This window comes from Perognathus longimembris, chromosome 1, assembly GCF_023159225.1.
Source record: "Perognathus longimembris pacificus isolate PPM17 chromosome 1, ASM2315922v1, whole genome shotgun sequence".
Classification (NCBI taxonomy): domain Eukaryota; kingdom Metazoa; phylum Chordata; class Mammalia; order Rodentia; family Heteromyidae; genus Perognathus; species Perognathus longimembris.
In genome coordinates this window covers 39,815,311-39,835,593 of record NC_063161.1, presented here as the reverse complement: position 1 = coordinate 39,835,593, position 20,283 = coordinate 39,815,311, and the positions used below count along the sequence as shown (strand labels likewise).

Below are 20,283 nucleotides of genomic sequence, written 5' to 3'. Positions count from 1 at the left end.
ATAGCCTAGATAGTGGTAAGCATCAAGGAGCAGAAAGTAAAGTGTGTGTGTGTGTCTTGGCCTGGTGGGTTCTGAGCTTAGTCAGGTTGGTAATGAGGGTACCAGCCACAGGCTTAGTTCTGGAGGGGAAATTTATGTGTGGTCCCTGGATATACATGAAGAATAGAGTAGTTAGAATCGTGTCAAGCATGCAATAAATTTTACTTATCGTATGTGTTAACTCTGCATTATGTCTTCTTACTATAACTTAGAGCTTTAAATAGAAACAGGAGGGGCCACTTTCTTGGAAAAAAGTGATCAGTGCTTGAAGCAGAGATAATACATAAGTAACAAAGTTGGAGTGTGCACATCAAGTTGACTTCCCCTCCCCCAATCTTCCACACTGACCCTCCTCCAAATTTCCCATCTTTTGCCCTCTTCTGCCCCTGGTTCCACCCTGGAGAAATGGATTGTAAGGCAGAAAACACAGATCCATGTAACAGACAGCCCTTCTTCTGTTATTACCTAGTGAACCATTAGGTAAAAGGAAGAAACATTCTCAAAACATAGAGCTGTAAAAATGTCCACAGATAAAGGGAACTAACTAGATCATTGCACATTATTCTTAGTTTCCACCGGATTGAGGATCCAACTTCTTTCTGTCCCATAGGGAAAGAAATAGTCTGGAAACCCCAACAGGGCATTAGTCAGAAGACACCCTGGACAGGCCTGAGAGAGAAGGTTATGGTATCACAGTGTCTGTCTCTCTCAGGGGATTATTGATGTTCAGGGAGCTGGAAACTTCTGGTGAACCACCTAGCAATTTAGATTCTTCAGAATACTCATTTATAGCTATGTGTAAATAAAAAGTTTAAATTACCATTGTATTTATACTTCCTTTTTATCTTTGAAAGTCAAGGAAAGTTATTGGTTTTAAAAAAATAGCTATGCTAGGTGCTGGTTGCTCATTCCTGTAATCTTAGCTACTTCAGGAGGCTGAATCTGAGGATTGCAGTTTAGTTAGCCAAGGCAGACAAAACCTTGAGATTTTTAGTTCCAGTTAACCAGCAAAAAGCCAGAAGTAGATGTGGCTCACGTGGTACAACACCAGAGATAAGTGAAAAGGCCTCACAGGAACACAAGGCTTGGAGATAAAGCTCCAATATTTGGCCATACAAGAAATGGCTTTGTAGAAACAAGATTCCTTTCATACCCAGAAGTGGGATTAAACCCACATCTTCCCTCATGTAGTAACATGAACAGTAAAGTATTTGCAGAAAGGTGAAGGGGTGATTCCAGTGAAACCAGTCACCTCTGTTACCTTGTCTCTTCCTTCTTTTTCCCTAGCTTGAGCTCTTCTGGGGCTAGGCTTGAACCCAGGGCCTACTACTTGCTAGACAAGCACTCTTATTTATCACTGAGCTATGCCCATAGTTCAGGATTTGCTTTTGAATCTTATCAAAGCATAGCTCGGGGCACTTATTAATCTCTGTGTGTAAGTGGGAGGAAAATAGGACAAACCCTACTAGCATAGTAGCAGGAACTATGGGGAAGTGGGCTGTGTTATCCTTGCTGACTTGCCAGGCTGGCAGGGATGCAAGGATGAGGGGTCCACCTGCCTGGTTCCTGGCGGGTGTTATCAGAAAAATGAGTACTAGTTCTGCAGAGGACTAGCAGGACACTGGGCAGTCAAGTCTCAGTCTCCACAGCTGGTCTATTTTTGCAGAAAACAACAGGTGCCATCATGCTTAGCAAAAGTGAAAAAACTCCAACTTAGTGGAACACCCCATCTCAAACCCTGGAATTTGGTTTGGCTTCCGACCAGGCCATTTGGAGAAATTTTAAGAGGCCCAGAGTATAGGCTTGGGGTTGCTCTTTGATTAAGGTAGGTTGTCAAAGTCCATTTTTTAAGGCAGAGTTATAAAGGCACAGAAAATGTGTGCTTAATTTATTGCCCATTGCTCATGTGTTTTATACTGCTCAGTGGTTTTCAAGATAGGCAGTGAGAAATAACAGCTGTAAGCCTACTTTCTTCCCTTAGTACTCAGAAAATACTTAACGGTGTTTGGCATGGAATGGCATTTGTTATGGAATGCCGATTGTTTATTCTGTTTAAGGATGAAGGAAATGAGGCACAAAGAAGGAAAGCCATTTTTATTTGCTGTAGCTTTTGTTTAAAACTTCCAATTTTTTTCTGCTGCTGAAGATGCAACCCAGGGCCTTGAGCACAACAGACAAACAGTTGTCCCCTAGCCAACACTCCCAGCCTATAGATTTGAAATAGTTTTCTCTTTGTGTATGTCTGTGTTTGCTTTCTTACTTTCTTTTGAACTGTTGCACTCAGAGTGGCTAACTAAAATGTACTCTAAAAATACCCTTTAGCAGCTTGCTAAATATTTTCTCTTCGTCTAAAATTAGCTTGTTTGAGCTGAGTTTTCTGTTCTTAGAACCCCCCCCCTCCCGCCCCCAGTAGGCTCTCTGGCAACTTCATTGTTTGCTATGTGTTCTGGATAACACATTTGATGGAAAAACAGACAAGGAATGACTTTTACAGAGGAACCTATAGAGCATTTTCTAGCTAGATACCTTCCCTTTCATGAAGCATTCCCAAGATGGACCCTTTCTTGTTAACCTGCCATCAGTATTGCTTGCCACTCTATCCCCCCTTAGTGTAGCTTTAGTGTCTCCTCTGAGCCCTTCAGGATAGAACCTGTGCTCTGTTCACAGTGGAACCCATGTGCACAACAAATATTTATCAAAAGGCAAAATTGGTCCATTTACTACTGAGCAGCAGGAAAAATAGGATGTTGGTGCAATTTGCAAAGTTGGTTTGTGGGTAGCCCATAAAATTAAAAAGGGGAGGGGCAGAAAAACAATAAAATGTGAGCCAAGGAATCTTAAGAATAGAGTAGTTTATCTCTGTCACAGAGAAAAAGTGTAGAAAGCTTGTCACGGTTAGAGGGCCACAGAGATGCAGGGGCTGGTTCTGCAGGAAATAGAGCGGCAGGAAGAGAAAGTAGCCAACTGCCATCTGCCCTTCCTCTACACCAAACATGTCTAAGACTTGTTTCTGTTTTGAAAACAGTATCTGTGTTCTCAGAACTGTACTTTAGTCAACATTGCATGCATTTGGGAAACAAGTTTACTTTGTAAAAGTAGGTGTGCTCAAGTAACAGTCTTCATGTGTTAACTCGTGGAATAATTTTTCATTTGCTTAGTGAGCGAGAGTGTGTTTTTCTTTCTGTGATGAGTTTGGGGTGTGTGGTCGTAGTTTCTGTTTTAACAGAATTTTTGTCTTTAATATGTTCCCATTTCCTGAGTGTTGGGGTATTTAAGGAAGACAGAATTTTATCCACTCCCTGCCATGCAATCAGTCCATTGAGAAGGAAAGCAGGGGTAAGAAAGCACCCAAAATACACCTTTTTGGCTGGCAACACAAAAGCTAATAAGGAGAATGTGGCTTGTCCCAGTGGGTAGGTGGTCTTCCTGAAACTCATCTGCAGAGGTGTGTGGCTCCTCTCTCTCTCTCTCTCTCTCTCTCTCTCTCTCTCTCTCTCTCTCTCTCTCTCCCCCTCCTTCCCTCCCTCCCTCCCCTCCCCCTCCCCCTCCCCCATCTCTCCTACCCCCTCTAGGATGGCTTACAGCCTCAGCCCCCTAGAGGGGAAAGGGTTCTCTGTGGCTGCCTGCATGCCCACTTTCTCCTCCCATACTGCTGGACTCTTCCCTCTTATGCAAGAGAGTGACACCCATTGCTTTCTCAGGGCAGCTAGTGGGCTACCGAATTTTTTCAGGGCTCTAGAGGCTGTTGGGTATGACTAGAAAGGGCATGGGTTTGAATTTTGGTCAGGCTTACACTCATAGTCTTCTTTTAAAACCTTAGCTTGGCTTGTGTATCTGTCTGTACAGTGGGGCTAAACTTTCTACCACACAGATTCCCGGGAGAGTTAAGGTGTGCTGTGGAGAGCTTGGATCCCTGCTTGACATTCCACAGCGTCAGAGTCACCATACAGAAGCCACCCAACCAGCCGAGGCCACTTTCCTCCACTTTGAGTTGTCATTACCAACCCTCTTTCTTCTCACCACTCTGGCTTACAGCCTTGGAAAGCTGGGTGGTTGGAGGGGAGTCTCAGTAGAATGATACTTTGAAAGGTTGAATGTCTTCTCTTTGATTTTGGGGGGAGAAACGAACAAAAACAAGCCTAAGGAAGTAAAGTCCTGAATGAAAGCATTTTAAATATTATACATTCCTAGGACAATTTGGGTCAGACCTGAAATTGATTTTGCCTGTCCTGGAGTTGCCCTATTTAACCTTGAACAGTGCTTTTCTATTCACATTTCTAGGACATTCTTTAAGAACCTGATTTAAAAGTTTCTAGGGGAAATGGGCTGGTTTAGGTGGAGAGAAACATAAAGGCTTAAAGGGATTTAGACTCCCAATAAAAGGGACTTCTTGGTGTTTCCTTGGATGTCTGGGATGAAATAGTACTTGTCTTCAGGGAGCCTAGCTTCAGGCAATGCCCCCTGGGGACAAGGATGTGGTGCTAAGCAGCACACATCCTGTGTTGACCCTCCTCTTTGAGTGTCTGATGCTTGCTTCCTGTCCAGGTCTTCAGCTTGGAATGAGGGAAGTGCAGCTGGGGAGCTTGAAGCTGCCTAACTTGTGATCTGAGAGATTGTCTCAGACTTCTGGTTGCTCTTGATTATTAAGTTAAATTCTCTTTTTCCTTCCTTTGCTGCCAGTCAGTCTTTTACTTGGAGCAGTTACAATCCTTACTGGTCTCTAGCCTTTCCCTGTCTCTGCTTGGGGGGGTGGGTGCTGACCCTCAACTCTGAGGAAAGGCGGAGCAGGCTTCCTCCCGGCCTTGGACTTCCTGTGCACATCACTGCAGAGGAAAAGGAGACAGAGGGCGGGCGTGTGAAACCTCAGGTTGTGGGAGCAAACACCCCTGCCACTACTGGAGACAATGAGATTGCTGTAATTACAAAAGTAAAACTAAATTGGCAGTCTGGTTTTCAGGGCAGTGGGAAAGTAGCTTTTATTTATGTTAGCCAGCTGATGGAGTGATGTTAAAAATTTGGTTTTGGCAGTCCTTGGTAGGCCTAGCTCTTTCTCTTTTGTATGGTTGGAATAGCCTTTTTGCTTTCACAGACAATGGCATCTCTCTACCTAAGGGATCTTGGGCTGGCAATGCCTAGCAACTTGTGTATGCTGATTTCTGTGTGCAGTTGGCTGCCGGTGTTAATGAAGAAAATGGACGACCACTCCTTGTTGATGGCTCTGTTCTCTTGAGGCTGGCAGTGGGTGCAGGAAAGTGCTGTTCAGTGACACTGGCAGTGTGCCTCGTTGCTTTGTGTTTACTTTTGTTTCGAAAGCTATTTTTAAAAAATGTATGAAAGCTTTTCTCCTCCCAGGTTTTTCCTTTCTGTTTGCTGATTGACTAATGTGTACAGACTAGAGAAGTTTTCATAAAATTTGAATTCTTTTTTACACAAAGAGAAGAAAAAGACAGAGCCTATGGGAAGGGGAGAATCCATCCTGGACCTCCCTAGTCAGGCTCAAAAATGCTATTTACATTTTGGCAGGTTTCCTTCCTGTTTTTAGGCACTTCCTTTTCTTCACATCGTTTGTCTTACTGCACATTATAGTTTCTCTGCTGATTTCTTCTCTTTTCAGTTAAAAGCGCTTCTATAGACTTTTATGTCAATAGAATAGACCCTAACCCTTCTTAAGCTATGATGGTAGTTAGCCATTTCCTTAATGCTGAGAATAGAGGTTCCTATTTTTTTTTAATTGTCTTTGGCTCTGGCCCCATTAGTCATTCCCTAGAAAGTTGCCAGGTGTATTATTTCCCAACCCTCTGAAATTCAAATGCATACTGTATCAAAACAAGCAAGCTTCCAGCAGCCAACATTGGACAACCTTGAGAGTATCTCATCCTCTACCTGCTTTCTGTGCCCATCTCCATGGCCTTGTAGTACCCAAGTCTTGGGTTTTTTTAGGCCTTTAGTCAGGTTGTGAAAGGTGAGGGGTGGTTTGTGGTCACCAAGGGCGGGGTGGCTACTTCCATACCCCTCCCTGCTTTTCCTCCTCTGCCTCTCCCAGAGATTTGGGTTGGAACGTCCTGCCCCACTGAACTGTGGAAGAGGGACTGGAAAGGAAAGGGAAATAGAAGAAGGTAATGGAATAGAGACCTTTCTAAGTGTAGAAAGAGTTCAAGTGTTTTGTTTCAGGCAGGGCCTGAGCCCTCCAAGGCAAAAGTGTGGGTTGGTATTGAGCCATATAGTCGGATCCAGCAAGGTAGCTGTGGACATCAGGCCCTGGGCAAACTCCCTCACAGGGCTTTGCCTCTTGGTCTCTGTAGTCTCACCTTAAGCATTACCTACTCCTTCCTCTGCCCCTCCCCAATCCTGATTGACCAGCAGGTGTTGCTGCCATGCTCCTATGAAGTAGGGCGATAGGGTTTGGCCGGCACCATTTTGGCCACATAGTGGATGGTAGAGTCTGGCATCTAGTCATCATGGTAGGGGAAGGTGAAGCCCCCACCGCCGAGGTGATGGGCATGCCTGAATCCCTGGAGGCAGAGATGGGGATTTGGATGATAGGTTATTAAACCTGTCAGTCCAGTGCTTGGGACTGGGAGTTTCCCGTGATCCTGCCCCCTTACCTGACCCTATTTAGGCTCAGTCACCATTATGCCTTGCCACATGTGTCTGTGTTCATGTCTCCTGTCTCCTGGCTGTTCTCCAGTCACCAGGTGTCACAATTCAGCTCTCCATTGGACTGAACTGGTTGGCATAGTTTTTGTTCGTTCTTTCTTCTTTGGCCTTCATGGCACAGTTTGCTAACTATGCTAAGTGTATTTGCTGGCTGCTGGTCTTTGAGACAGGAGTCCACCATGCATTCGTCGGCCTTTTTAATAAAGACTCCAAGATTCAACTTCTCAAAATGTGGCTTCTTTGTTTTCTCACCTTATAACACTGATAGAGTCGCCAAGCCGGTCCATCTCAGGGAAAGGGGGTCTTAGGATACCCTGGCTCCCAGAGGTGTTCATCTCCTGGGTTTTAGTTGATTCCTCTACTTTGTTTTTTCTTCTTCAAATCACTTAACTATAACTTCTTGATAAGAAGTTGATTTTTTAGATAAAACCAGCCCCTGGAGCTGTACTTGGTAGAACCAGCTGAGCTCTTCCATGGTTGCAATCCAAGCAGTGTTCTGAGAGTGCTAGGCAACAGAGGGCATCTTCATTGTTCATGAGGGAGAGGGAGTTCTTTATACTGATACTGAAATGGGGAAGCTGGGTCTGGCTGGTGTCATTTTGACCACATGGTGGATAGGGAATTAGGTTTAACTGGGCTATGTTGTCCTCATGGTGGAGGAAGGTGAAGTTCTCCCTCCCAGGTGAGGGGGCAGGGGCGGGGACTTAGACAATAGGTTAGTGGATCTGTCAGTCCTGTGCCTTGAACTCTGCCCCCTGACCCAGGCCCTATTTAGGCCCAGACCAGCTCAGGTGCCATTACACCATGCCTCGAGCTCCTGTGATTCCTGTCTCCTGGCGCTCCTCCGGTCACCATGGCATCCCACTTCAGCTCTCCATTGGGGTTAATCTGGTTTGTTAGTATTGTTTTTCTGCTCACTCTTTCCTCTTCTGCTCTCATGGCTCAATTTTCTGATAGTGGTAAGTGTAGTCGAGGGGCTGCAGGTCACTAAGACCGGAGTCCACTTTCAGTCGCCGGCTTTCCAATAAAGACTCCTTGTTTGACCTCTCAAAATGTGGCTTCTCTGTTTTCTCGCTACTGAGATTTACCTTAAACAATACTTCGGCTGAGTATTTTAAAGGCCAGGAACAGACTTACCAAAAGTACTATCTTGAGAAAGGTGCAAGGTGTGAGGGAAGGGTGAATAGGACAAGGGGATAATGGACTGAATTATGGGGAACCAGAATGATATTAAATTATGGCCCTCTTCAGACTTTCAAAGTTGTGTCTTAAAAAACAAAACAAAACACTTAAGCTAGAAATTCTAGTACTCTGAAGGAGTACAGCAGTGCTTAGATGGAGCCATCTATGGTGTAGAGGTGGAACTATAAGGCTCATGAACTAATAAGACTTTAATAACAGAATTGAAGATTCACAAATCCTGTCTTAAAAGAGTTCAGTGTGATGCTTTCTGTGGACATTGTTCCATGGAAGTTGAAGTTGCCATCTACAGTTTAATTAGGTTTCACTGGCGAAATGTCCACACCTTTTGTTGGCATGCAGCTCTGCCCTTGACTGTCAAATTCCTGCTTCTGGCGAATCTAAAGTGACCTGGAGCTTAGTCTGTTTCTTGATGGGCCCCACCTGCCTCCTTGGTTGCTGCAGCATTCTTTCTGCTTCCTGTCTGGCTCACCTCCAAATGAGCCTGTTCATTTCCCTTCTCCGGAACCTCCCCTTATCACCCTGGCTCAAAGGTTTCACAGAGACTCTAGTGGGCTGGAGATCTGACCTCCAAACTCTGACCTCACTAAAAGCTTCCAGTGCCTATAGGCTGACCTGAATAAGGGGCCTGGGTGGCTCCGGAGCCATGGTTGTCACTGTGATTAGCTAAAGGAAATATGTGGCTGATGAATGACCCTGAGGCCCCTACAAGCAAGATGTTTTAATCTAGAATTTGAGGTGGGTGTCAAGTTGCCATTGTCTTGTTAGCTTAACTCCCTTCCTGGCTGCCATGCCATCTCTTTATCTTAATTCTGCCAGTTAATTTTCCTAATCTGCTCTCAGAGTTTTTGATTAGGGTAGTGTTGCAGGTGGAATAATCAGTATGCTGAAAGAGAGCATAGTACAATGTAATGATGAGGGAAACTGAGTGCCTGCACTCATACCTTCTCCCGAAACCTTTCAGAATTCACTGGGCTGAGGGCACGGGTACTGCCCGTCTTGCCACCACATTCCATTTCTGATGGCTAAAGCTGACTCGCCAGGTTTGCATGTGTATGGTGTAGGTAGGCCTCTCATTTTCTCACTTCCTTAGCTTACCTAGGACTTGAAGAAAGTTAAACTAGTTGCAGAGTGTATCACCTTTCAGAAATGAATTGCATCTTAATTGACCGGCTTTGAAAACAAGTCAATCTGGGATTTCTAAGTCTGAGTGTAATGTGGTATGTGTTGAGGCTGGGACCTCAAGCTGGGCACTCAGGAAGAAGGGTCCACCTCCGAGTTTGTTTTCTTGCTCCAAACAAACGAGTGGCTGTTTGATTATTGGCATGCGCTCCGGTTTTTAAAAATACAACCATATAGGGTATTGGCAGAGTGGTTACCCTGGGTTTAAACACCGAGGTCACGGGGAGGCCCACATGAAGCTCTTCTAATGTGTATCACAACGGCAATTAATCTTATTAACAGGCTGAGCCTGTGCCTGCTTTCTCAGCCCCAGGGTGGGTGAGGGTATTTCAGGGGCATGCTTTTGAAGACCTCATTCTTTGATGATACAGATGGATAGCAGAAGCACATTAAAGTCTCTGATATCATAAAGGCCTTTTTGTATTGCCTCTGCAGTTTTATTTGGGTTTGAGAAGCAAGCAAAAACATGTTGTGTGAGTTGATAAGGTATAGCCAAGAAGATGGATTGCCAGTGTAGGTTTGTAGCTAGCCTCCATGACCAGATTAGAATGCATTGAATAGGATTGAATCCACCTTTGTGCCTAGAACTGACTTAGTTCTAACACAGCATCTTGCTTCTAAAAGATTTAAAAAACAAAACAAAATATGGCAGGGTAGTTGAGAAGCAAAAGTAAACACAGAAACCAAGTCACTGAGAGCACTTTGAGTATTGAATCTGAATCAGTGGGTGGCGTAGGAGTTCAACCTAAGGGCTGCTGTGGTTAGGATGGCATCCTGGGTGGGTAGGCTTAAATACAGAGAATTGCAGGTGAGGAGCAGGGAGAGTTCAGCATGCACCTGCTAGGGTGGCCCAGTGTGGGCAGGGCAGGGAGGACTGGTGGGCTGGCACACTATATGAACTGTAGCCAAGGGGTACATGCTGGTTTTCTGAGTGCACTCTTGCCAGTGCATTTAAAAGAAGACTGGTAAGAGACCTACTAAACCTGTTGTTTAGTTCTATTCTTGTAGCAATCCATTTTTCTTTTTTTTGGAGGCTATCTAACATACCTACTTAGCTTTATCTCTGGTATCCTCTTCATGGTTGTTTATCAAATAGCCTCAGGGCCAAAGATTGCTTAAAATTTTCCAGTGTGACAGGCTTGATTTAGGTGTGTTAGTAATTCCCTAATGAATACAAAATCTCACCAAGTGAATAGTGAGAAGTCTCTTCCTCCACACCTGAATATCTCAGCAATCAGGAGGATTAGGCAGTGAGTTTGAGGCCAGCCTTGACTGCTTAATGAGATCCCGTGTCAAAACAAAAAGATTCTGTTCCTGCTTACTGTATTCATTTGGACATAATTATTAATGAGCAACACCTTCACACTGTTATTAGAAAATGATTTTATTACATTGTTCCATGCCCTGTGCTTTTACTGAATTCTAAAGAACAGGATTTCTCAGAGAGATGAGCCTTCTGAAGAGCCCTTCTCTGGGCTCTCTGAGAGGGAGGAGAAGCCAGTGGTATATGAGCACCTTTCTCTTTCTGTGCACAGCTTGTCTTAGAGGATTAGTGTTCCATGGAACACTCTTTGGGAAACCTGGCTCCCTGCAGTTTGTGGGGCTGTAGACGTCCCCCTGCTCTTCTCAGTCACCCTCACTTTTCCACTTGCTTTTCCTACCCCAAGACAAATGATACTCTTTTGCTACAAGAAGGGGTGTAAGATATTGAGATCCCTTTTTTCTTGGTATTGACAGGATGAACAGAGTGTCTTATGGCTGTACAGAATTGCCTGTCGGTAAGCTGAATTCTGGCAAGATAGGTTTCTGAATCTTCATAGAAACAGAGTGCCAACTCTGTTGCCCCAGCTGGCAGAGAACAGGGCCACACACCAAGATTAGTGCTGAGTCTCTAGACATGGCACCCTGTGAAATTTCAGCAGCAGCGGGCAGCCGTTATACTTGTAAGGTCATGGGCAGCAGCTCTGAGCACTCCAGAAACAGCTGTCACATTTTTCTTCCAGGAACAGAGCTGTGTTTGATCTAGAACAGGTGTCCTTTCATCATATTTTACATTGGTTTCTGGTTGTATTTTACTTCCTTGTTCTTCATTTACACCTATGTTCATGAGGGTCTAGATTTGCATTGTCCAGTACAATAATTAAATTCAGCTCTTCATTGGAGTGCTCACAAGCCACAGCATCTCTGACTCTACATTTTGCACACTTCAAAGACTTCTAACTACTGGGTGCCAGTGGCTTACACCTGCAATTCTAGCTACTTAGGAGGCTGTGATCTGAGGATGCAGTTTAAAGCCAGCCTGGGCAGGAATGTCTGTGAGACTCCTTTATCTCCAATTAACTATGAGAAGCTGGAAGTGCAGCTGTGGCTCAAGTGGTAAAGTGCTAGCCTTGAGCACAAATGCTCAGGAACAGCGCCCAGGCCCCGAGTTCAAGTCCCATGACCAGCACCAAAAAAAAAAAAAAAAAAAAAAGGCATCACAGGTTGTTTTTTGTTTTTTGTTTCTTTTTCATCATGCTTTAAAATCTAGTGTAAGAGCATCTAACTTTAAAGAAATTTTGGGGACTGGAATATGGCTCAGTGGTATCAAACTAGCCTAGCAAGCACAAGACCCCAAGTTCAATTCCTAGTACTGCCAAAGATAAAAATAGGAAGAAATTTCAGCAAGTTGGGCACACAGACTGTTTGGGGACATAGTTTGCTTACTGATTAGGATGCATCAGTTTGGATCTGGGCTTTTATTTTTAAGTAGGTTTCTCTGTGATCTCGGTAGAAAGATATCTTTCCCAGAGCTTGGGTTTCTCTTATGGTTGGCTCCACAGTACTTTATTTGATTTTCTAATTGAAACCAGGCTTAACAGGAAGATGTCTAAAGGAGTCAGTACCTAGTCCCACTTCCCCTTAAGCCAGGGTTCCCTGCTCCAAGCATTGTAACGGTGTTGGTATGAAGGGTGCTGAGTGTTTTGATTCCGAGTGTGTTCTAAGGCTGGAACTTGTTCTGTCTGTTTTGTATGGGGTACCCTCTATCTGTTGAGGTATCAGTCAGTAAGGCAAGTTTCTAAAACTGGAGATGAGATGAAGTATAGGAATTCATGATTTCTGAGTCTAGTCTAAAGAAAAGCCCCAGAGACTCTGTCTCCATTCAAGCAGCAAAATGCTGTCTTGGGTGGCTACAGGTGTGCTTCAAGTGGTACAGTGCCTTCCTGTTGAGGACAAAGCCTTGAGTTCAATCCTCACTACTGCTGAAAAGAAAACTCATTCCAAAATGCTGGGTTGGAGGAGTGGTACAAGTGGTAGAGTACCAGCAGCCAATCAGTGTGAAGTCCTTAACCTAAACCCTAACATTGCACACACAAAAGAAAAAAGAAAACAGTGCATTTTGCTCCCCTTGGAAGATGGGTTATTAGCTTCCTTTATTTTTCTTCTTTTCTTTGTCCTTGTCTTTCATCGTCCTTCATCAAGGGAATTGAACCCATGACCTAATACAGTCTAGGAAAGTATCTACTATTGACCTACAGATGTCCCCAATCCCATTTGATTTCTCAAAGAGGTCTGTGATAAAAAATTTTTACGAAACCCTAAATACACAAGGAAGTGGGGCGGGGAGGGGAATCACAAATTTTACTAGGCTGCCAGCCAAAGAGATTCAAAAGGCAGACCACAAACTGTCTTCCAGCTTGAAGTGGTTGGCCCACAGCCTGGCATTCAATAAATAGTTGTTGAATCATGGCTTATATTATATATTCTCATAGTTGTGTAAAGATGGTATTGTTTTGCACATTTTACAGAGGCCCAGAGAGTTTAAATAACTTGCCTTTGGTCACACAGCCAGAATGTGGCAGGGCTATGATTTCAGACCTAAGTATGTCTAACCACAGTCCACATTTTTTACTTGGCTAAATTAGAGAGTTAGCAGCAGATTCATCTTCATACTTTCTTTTGAAGTCACTCTCAAGGGTCTTATGTTTGTTTGGGTGTCTGTTGTTTGCATATTTAGTTAACCAGAAGAGTATAAAGCAATTCTCAGACCCTTTGCTCAGAATGGCAGAGGTCTATTCTGAGACAGCCTGCTGTCTACCTGTGAGAGCAGGCCATGCTCTGGAATCCCTGAGTGTCTTTGAAACAGGGTGTATCACTGTGAAAAGTTCACAGTGGAGAAAACAAACAGTGCTGTGCCCCACTCAGGAACTAAGGCTAACCGAGCTGGAGCCAAATGGAGGGCAGCTCTTGAAGGCTTGCCTGCTGTAATAGCTGGAGTTATTAGAAGGAGGGTTAGAATTTTGCATGGAGCAAATGCTCTCTGGATTCAGACAAAGCTGACTGACAACCTGTCCAGCAGACTCAGGCATGCCATCAGCCAGTCCCTGGCTTCTGAGAGCAGTATGGATGCATTATTCACAGACCCACAGACCGCTGTGTGCGCCTTCCAGCTTCTCTCTGCCTCCATGGTGAAGAGGGCTGTTGATCAGTTTTCTGTGCCACGCCTGCCACACTACTGCTTAGCCCTCTCAGGCTCTTTGCTTTTACCCTTTTACTTTTGCCCCTTCTGGGTTCTACTGTCTTCTTTCTTCCTGCAAATGCTGGGAATATGGGTGTTAGGAAATGAATAACCATGTATGAAGAGGGAGGAAGAAGATTCATCCTTTGGGAAGCAGAAAGGAGAGTCTCTTTCAAAGGACTGGAATTTTTCCAACATTAGGAGTCTTTCTCTGGCTTGACACCAAATGAAGCCAGTGTCCCCAGTACCCTGGCCTGAGCTTGTGACTTCTCTCCTGCCACCACAGTCCATTCGGCCCTGTATGCAGTAATTGCTGTGAAGTGGCTTTCCTTGCTCACTCTCAGCCTGTGCTAGATGAAGGTGAAAGCACCAATTTGCCATTGTTGTCTGCCTTGCCTTGTGGTGGCTTTCAAAAGCTCCTGCTGGCATCAGTTGCCCAGAGAACTCCCAGCACACTTTTGCTGGAGGTATGGAGGTACAAGGCCTTCAGTATGTAGATCTCCAGTGCCATTGCTGCACGAGTTGACCTGAAACCACAAGACTCAGCTCTGCCTGAGAGCTTTGGTTGCTTTTTGAGATTTACTTTCCAGTTGGGTGGGTGTGTGTGTGTGTGTGTGTGTGTGTGTGTGTGTGTGTGTGTGTGTGTGTGTGTGTGTGTGTTTGAGCTAAGGGTCTGGGCGCTATCCCTGAGATTTCTTTTCTCAAGGCTAGCCACAGTATCAGTTCTGGCGTTTTTGGAGTAGTTTATTGGAGATAAGAGTGTCATGGACTTTCAGTGGCCAACCTCAGATCTTAGCCTCCTGAAGGTGTGAGCCAAAGTACCCTGCTCCAGTTTCCCTCCCTCCCTCCCTCCCTCCCTCCCTTCTTTTTCCAGTCCTGGAGCTTGGAGCCTGGAGCCTAGGTGCTGTCCCTGAGCTCCTTTTGTTCAAGGCTAGCACTCTATCACTTGAGCCACAGTTCCACTTCTGGCCTTTTCTGTAGCTAATTGGAGATAAGAGTCTCACAGACTTTGCTGCACCAGCTGGCTTTGAACCACCATCCGCAGATCTCAGCCTGCTGAGTAGCTAGGATTACAGGCATGAGTCACCAGCACCCCTCTTTCCAGTTCATGTTTTAATAGTGAACTGGTTAGCCTGGAAAGATCTTGAATTCAGCTCATTTCTGTTGCTGCTTCCTGCAGTTTCCTTGCTTTTTAATCTCGAGAAGGAAAAATGATTGTTACGAAGGAGTGTCTCAGTTATTTAAACATGGGTGATCCAGGGGAAATTACTCTTTGCAAACTGGTTTGGTCTTTTGATGTTTCTCAAGTGTTTGGGACTGCTGACTGTGGCCTGGGGATGAGTGTGTAGTCACATCCAGCAGCAAAGGCTGTGATTCAGAACTGAGCAGCCACCTAGGTATGGTGGCTCGTACCTATTATCCTAGCTGCTCAGGAAGTTGAAGACTGGTTGGAAGCCTGCCCTGGCAGAAAAGTCCTTGAGACTCCATAACTAGCAAAAAGTCAGGCTGCAGGCATGGCTCAGCAAATAAGCTGAGTGAGCACAAGGTTCCTGAGTTTAAATAATATATTATTATATATCATTATATAAAGAATCACAAGTAATCAGTACTGGGTGGGGAGAGGAGAATTGGCCAGCCTTCTCTCTGCTTTTAATCACTCTTTTATTCTTTTCTCATCATTCTTAGAACTCTCACTTATTTGAAGCCCCTAAGAGAGGTCTGTGTGTATGTGTGTGTATGTATGTGTGTGTATGTGTGTGTGTGTGTGTGTGTGTAATTAGCCATTAGCCATTGAGTGTGTTTTTAATAGTGAGTCTGTGGTTTCCTTGATTCTTTACATAGAACCATTTTGTCCCAGTGAAAGCAGCATCAGATCTTTGCAGTCAACCCCTGATGGGTCAAGATGCACCTTAGAAATGCTCTCAGCGTTGACCATTGTGAGGAAATGACTAAGGAACAGACTGAGAAAGGCTAGTGCCCAGGGCCAGGTTAGTTGACAGCACACTAGGGAGCAGAGCTTGGGGTCTGGTGAAATGCTATGCTTTCCACAGCACCTTTCCTGCCTTGCCAGCTAGCTATCCCATGCCAGTGACACTCTCTCATATGTGGGGGATGGAACCCAGAGCCTTGTACATGCTAGGCAAGCACACTACCACTAAGCTACTTTCCCCAGCCCTTGGTTTTTTTGAGTCAAGAGTATTGCAGTATAACCCAGGTTGGCCTAGGACTGATAATTCTCTGGCCTTTGCCTCCTGCATGCTGGGATTGCAAGGTGTCCTTGACCATGCTTGGCTACGCATTACTGTTTTTGTTTGTGGGATTTTTTTTTTTTTTGGTCGTTTATTAGAGGTAAGAGTACAGACCTTTCTGGCTTTGGACCATTATCTTCAATTCTCAGCCTCCTGAGTAGCTAGGATTATAGTTGTGAGCCACTGGTGCCTGGCTTTCCTGTACAGATTTTTAAAAAATATAGTCTTCCCTCTTTATCTGTGGGATCCATCTGAGTTCAATTAACCACTTGTCTCTCTGGAAGATATAGACTTTTTTTCTTACTGTTATTATCTGAACAACAGAGTATAGCAACTGTTTGCATAGCGTTTCTGATTGTACTAGGAATCATAAGTAATGTAGAGATGATTTACAGTATGTGCTGGATGTATGTGACTTCTGTGTGAGTGCTCTGTCATTTTACTTAAGGGACAATAGCATCCAGGGATATGGATATGTCTGGGGGATCCTGGAGCCAGTGCTCTGCAGATACTGAGGAACAACTATATATGCTCTGGGGAGTCTTAGATGCTTGATACCTAGACATGAATGTAGAGGTGAGGGCTGTCTGATTTTCTTCTTCAGCTATGGCCAGTCACTAGATAGGTAAAGTAGGAAGAGCAGCGCAAGCAGCAGTGCCAACACATCATTAAATTGTGTCCTTGGAATTAGTCACTGGAGCTTTAGAAAAGTTGCTTGGAGAGCTGGAGGATGTAGCTAGCTCATGGATACAGCATTTACCTAGGATGTGCAAGGCCCTGGGTTCAATCCCAGCTCCACAAAGGGGGAAGGAAAATAGTTAATTTACTGCACAGCATCCCTCCTATCTTTTCCTAACCAGCAACACCGAAAATAAGATTATCTCAGAGTTTTACACTGGCAAAAAAAAAAAAAAAAGTTCCCCAAGGACTGCCCTGAAGCCAGGGATGAGCTGGTGTGTTTCTCCAGCATTATGGATACTCTGGCCCTGGAGATTTTTCTAGGCTCATGCTGCTATTCAAAATACAAGATGGTTTATAGTGGGCACACCCCTCTTAGGGTCTAAAAAGAACTTGAGACTTGAGTGGCTGAGGGGCCATTTTATACTCTATATGGCATTGCCGCTAGCTCTGTAGTGGCCATTCCGGGTGTATTTATAACACTAGCTCAGAGCCTGAGGGAGGTGGGAACAAATGCCTGCTTGGAGAGTGTCCAGCTGTGGGGCTGGTGCGTTCTGGCTGGCTGAAAGAGGCAGATTTCAAAGGCTTGCTTTGGGGGAATAAATCACCAGATTTTAATTGCTCTTCCTCTCTTGATTTTGAAGATTTTTTCTGAGTTGTTCCAGAAGTCTGAATCTGATTAGCCTTTCTTTAGGTTTTTCAAATGCTTGCCCACAGAAGAGCCTTGGAGACCTATAGAATACCTTCGTTTCACAGAAATGACATAAAAGACCTGATTTTAGATGAGCTTAGTTGATAACATCTGTCAATATCCTGTTTTCCTTGACAGTAACTAGGGGAGGATTAAATGAGAACAACCAGGCAGAGATACCTACAGGTGGGTGGGTTTTGGAGTCAAGCTGCAGACAAGTCTCAAGTCTCATCCCCTTTACCGAGCAGTTAGGGTTTTTTTTTTCTTGTTTGCTTGTTTTCCTGACAGGTTCATTTGCTTCCTCAAACTTCATCTCCTCTGGAAATGGAGTAACAATGCCTACTTTGTTGGCAGAGTTAAATGTGACATGAGTTAGCTGCCTGGCATTCTTTGTCAGTGTCACAGAACACACGCTTGGTGATTTGTGATCACATTTGTGATCCTGTGTAAGCTACTGTGTAATGTCACACAGCGGGCAAGCTTTTTAAGACAACAAATTATTAATGAATTCTTCTCACATCCCTTCCCAGAGTGTGTGGAGACAGAGAATGAGATTGGAGTGGGAGAGGGGAGTAGCAGTAGGTAGGTAGAAGAATTCTGGTGAGTGTATCTTAGCATGCAGAGTTGTTTGGGAGATATAATACCTTCTGGTAGTGTGTATAGTTTGACAGGTCAGGTGATTTGTGCTGGCTAATGACTACTATATATGTATTTATTTATGCTAATCCTAGGGCTTGAACACAAGGCTTGGGCACTATCTTTGAGCTTCTTTTTGGCTAGTTAGTACTCTACCACTTGAGGCACAACTCTATGTCTGGCTTTTTCTGAGCAGTTTGTTGGAAGTAAGAGTCTCACAGACTTTCCTGCTCGGGCTGGTTTTGAACCACAGTCTTCAGATTGTAGCCTCCTGAGTAGCTGGGATTATTTATAGGCATGAGCCACCAGCACCTGGCTTTGAGTATTTTTAAAATACTGTACTTTTTGCTAAGACGCCTGTAAAGCTGTGAAAACCATCCCATTAATAGAATGTACTAAAAGAGAAGGTTTTGGATATGTGTTTTAAAATATGGTTTAAAATAAAAATGTCGGGTCTAGCAGGGACTTAGGAGAAGGATATTTTTGCAAAAGGGAAATTTAGGAAAGAGCTCTGTAAAATAATACATAATGAAGTGTTGCTTTTAGCTGCTGACAGATGAGTGGTGTTTGATGTATCCCCTAGAAAGACTAGTCTGGGGGTAAAAACCACAATTGGGGATGAGTCTGGAAAGGACACCCAGTTGCTCTTATGTGGAAGGTAAAAGAATCCTGGCCTCTCTGCATGTTTTCTACGATTGCTCATGTGTGGCTTGGCTTGTTTTGCTTCTAGGATGTGGAGAAAGAGAAGGAAACTCACAATTACCTCAGCAAAGAGGAAATCAAAGAGAAGGTTCACAAATACAACTTAGCTGTCACAGACAAGTTGAAGATGACCTTGGTAAGTACTCCTAATACTATTTAAAACTGACACCTATCAAAAAAAATGTAGGGCTGGGAATGTGGCTTAGAGGTAGAGTGCTTGCCTAGCATGCATGAAGCCCTGAGTTTGATTCCTCAGTACTACAGAAACAGAAAAAGCTGGAAGTGGTGCAGTGGCTCAAGTAGTAGAGTGCTTTAAAAAAGGATAAAAATAAGTTAATAGCAAAGTTTGGGTATTTAAAAATATCTGAATCACATTTGTAGAAGAAGTTCATTCAGTGATCAAGATATTCAGAACAAGAAAACAGGTTACTTTGATACCTTTCAAGTAAAGTCCTATTTTGAAGTAGCTTTGTGAGAAGTCAGCAAAGGTTAGTCGTAAAAAGCAAAACGTGCCAGTTGTGGTGGCATATACCTGTAATTCCTGCTACAAAAGAGTTGGAAATGGAGAAGCTTGGATCCAGACCAGTTAGAGCAAAAAAGGTTGAGAGACCCCACCTTAATAAATATCCTGGTTGTGGTGGTGCATGCCTATAATCCCAGGAACCTAAAGCCAGAAGTATAGGTAGGAGGATCAAGGTCCAAGACTTGCACCAGGCACTACTGACATTCTACCTGAAAAATAACAAAAGGAAGAGGGGTTGGGGTGTGTGATTCTAGTGGTAGAACACCTGCTTAGGAAGCAAAAGGCCCGGAGTCCAAATATACCCATACCACAAAAGGGGAGAAAAAGCGAAACATTTAAAAATTACATCTTAAAAGATTTATGACTCTTCTCCCCATAAAGGAGTTTTATTATTGTGTGACATGTAGATGGTAACACATTCTGAGACCTCAAATGATTTCTATTTCGTGTGAAGTATATATGGAAGTGTTAGAAAGATTTTTCTGCCCATGGATGGGAATCTAATTAAGATTGTTCTCCACTGGGTTGTTAGTGTGAGATTGAAGAGTACAGTTGTTTAGTTTCCTAGTGGGTGGTGTTAGAGGTGGTACCACATTGTCTGCCACCTGTTGGCAGCCCAGTGGGCAATGGGGTGTGGGAGGGAGGAGGCAAAAATGAAATGAGACCTTGCAGCAAAGTTTACAGTTCCTCAGGAAGTAATGAGCATCCATGCCTACTCATGAATCACCAAATGGAAGGCGGAACCCATATCTTCCTTTCTGTTCCTGCCATTTCTGGATGCCATTTTCCAGGACTGTGGGACCCTGCTTTTTTTTAGCCCATCAAAATAATATTGTCTGTGAACTCATAAATTCAGTGATGGTAGGGTGGCCTATTTAAAACAGCCTCCAATTTGGTGAGCCTTGGGGAAGAGCTTCTAAATATAAACCCTTATGATAAAGGAGCTCTCTCTCCAGTGGCATTTTGCCCAAGGGGGAGTGGCAGGTCATCACGAGTATTTTTCATTCTTCCAAAGTGAGCCTGCTTCCTTCCTTCCTTCCTTCCTTCCTTCCTTCCTTCCTTCCTTCCTTCCTTCCTTCCTTCCTTCCTTCCTCCCTCCCTCCCTCCCTCCCTCCCTCCCTCCCTCCCTCCCTCCCTCCTCCCTTCCTCCCTCCCTCCCTCCCTCCCTCCCTTCCTCCCTCCCTTCCTCCTATTCCTTTTCCTTTTTTCTTTTCCCTTCCCCTTCCCC

At 44.3% G+C, this 20,283-nt stretch overlaps 1 protein-coding gene across 1 annotated transcript in view; it reads left to right on the top strand.

The window, feature by feature from the left end:
- Rassf3 (Ras association domain family member 3) overlaps nucleotides 1-20,283 on the top strand; it is a 69,862-nt gene that overhangs the window by 39,403 nt on the left and 10,176 nt on the right. The window contains exon 2 of the mRNA XM_048360291.1: nucleotides 18,561-18,668. Within this exon, the coding sequence (XP_048216248.1) occupies nucleotides 18,561-18,668 (108 nt within the window). The remainder of the gene's footprint in view (nucleotides 1-18,560; nucleotides 18,669-20,283) is intronic.